At 66.4% G+C, this 1,562-nt stretch overlaps 2 protein-coding genes across 2 annotated transcripts in view; both read left to right on the plus strand.

The window, feature by feature from the left end:
- Positions 1 to 402, plus strand: part of AURANDRAFT_69049 (hypothetical protein) — a gene marked incomplete at both ends in the record, with an annotated part of 2,485 nt that extends 2,083 nt beyond the window's left edge. The window contains one exon of the mRNA XM_009044797.1: positions 31 to 402. Within this exon, the coding sequence (XP_009043045.1) occupies positions 31 to 402 (372 nt within the window). The remainder of the gene's footprint in view (positions 1 to 30) is intronic.
- A 782-nt stretch (positions 403 to 1,184) lies between these two features.
- Positions 1,185 to 1,553, plus strand: AURANDRAFT_35421 (hypothetical protein; the record flags this gene model as incomplete). Its single annotated transcript, XM_009044798.1, has 1 exon — positions 1,185 to 1,553. A coding segment is annotated over one exon (369 nt), but the record flags the coding sequence as incomplete, so codon positions are not given.
- Between the last annotated feature and the right edge of the window lie 9 nt (positions 1,554 to 1,562).

Below are 1,562 nucleotides of genomic sequence, written 5' to 3' on the forward strand. Positions count from 1 at the left end.
AGCTTCGGCGTGCCCCTCACGGACGCGCAGCACCGCAAGCTCGCGACCATCGACGTGCGCCACGCGCGCACGGACACGCTCGACGGCGAGGACTACTACCACGACGACTACCACTACGCCTACCAGCACTTCGTCCACATCGTGCCCACGAAGTACAACCTCGGCGTCTTCTGGCGCGACCGCTTCGCGGCCTTCCAGACGCTCCACAGCCACCACCTCCTCAAGTACGCCGAGCACGTCCCGCCGGAGGCGCGCTTCTCCTACGACATCTCGCCCATGGCCGTCGTCGTCGACACGGTCCGCGTCAAGTGGTACGACTTCCTCACGTCCCTCCTCGCGATCGTCGGCGGCACCTTCGCCCTCTTCAAGCTGGCCAACGACACCGCGGCGCGGCTCTTCTAGGGCGGCCCGCGGCCCGCGGCGCGCGGACGTAAGGGGGCCCGGTGCGCGGACGGGCGAGCCCGCGGGGGGGGGTCGCGCGTCGTACGGGGGTCCGACCGCGGGCGCGCGCTTCGAAGTCGCGCGCTTCGACGGCCCCGCTTCACCCGGTCGGCACCGCGGCTAGGTTCCACTTTACTGCCGTAATTCGCCGGCAGGTGCAGGTTTACTTGCTTTGCCGGAGGCGTCGCAGGTTTTTCGTTTGCCGCAACTCGACTTGCCGGCGCCGCTAGTTGCGGGAAACGGCGAGTTTCTGTGGTAAATTGAAGTAAAGTTTTACCTCAACTTGAAGTAAACTACGATATAACTGGCTGCCAAGCCCCTACACAACCAGCGCCGTCCTCGCAGGAGGAACCGCGAAGCGCCGTAATATCCGCGCCAATGAAGCAGAGTTGATTTCGGTCGTTCCCGCGCGTCACGCGCGCCGCGTAGTACGCGGGACGCCACGGCTTGAAGGGCCTCTCGGCCGCCGAAAAACCGGCCCGGCAGTAAACTCGCCGGCGGCGAATCACCGTCAAAGTAAAACCCGAAAAACCTGCCCCCGGACCGTCGCAGGTTTTTAAGTAAAGTGGAACCTAGCACCGCGGTCGCGTTGACGTTGATACTACCAGCGTCAAGGCGCGGCGTAAAAAACGCGCCGACACTGCTGCCCTGGCATTGTACGCCCGCCCCCGTCGTCGTGGGCGGGCGGCTCCGCCGGCGGTACCATTGTGCTGGTGCTGCCGGCGGCCACCGGCGCGGCGACCATGGGCGGCGCCGGCGGCGTGAAGACGCGGCTCGTGAAGATCGGCGCCTCCAACGCGGGCCACGCGCCGCACAACCGCCTCGTGACGGCCAAGTTCACCCTGCTCAACTTCCTGCCGCTGGCCCTCTTCGCCCAGTTCCGGCGCGTGGCGAACCTCTACTTTCTGCTCAACGGCATGCTCATGATGTTCGCGGAGGTCACGGGCGCGTTCAACTCTCCCTACACGTCCTACACGACGCTCGGCCCGCTGATGTTCCTCATCACGATCTCGCTCATCAACGACGCGCTGACGGACATCCAGCGCCACCGCGCGGACATGCGCATGGACGCGACGGCCGTCGACGTCGTGAGCCGCGGCGGCGGCCAGCTCCGGCTCGCG

This window comes from Aureococcus anophagefferens, assembly GCF_000186865.1.
Source record: "Aureococcus anophagefferens unplaced genomic scaffold AURANscaffold_830, whole genome shotgun sequence".
NCBI lineage: Eukaryota > Pelagophyceae > Pelagomonadales > Pelagomonadaceae > Aureococcus > Aureococcus anophagefferens.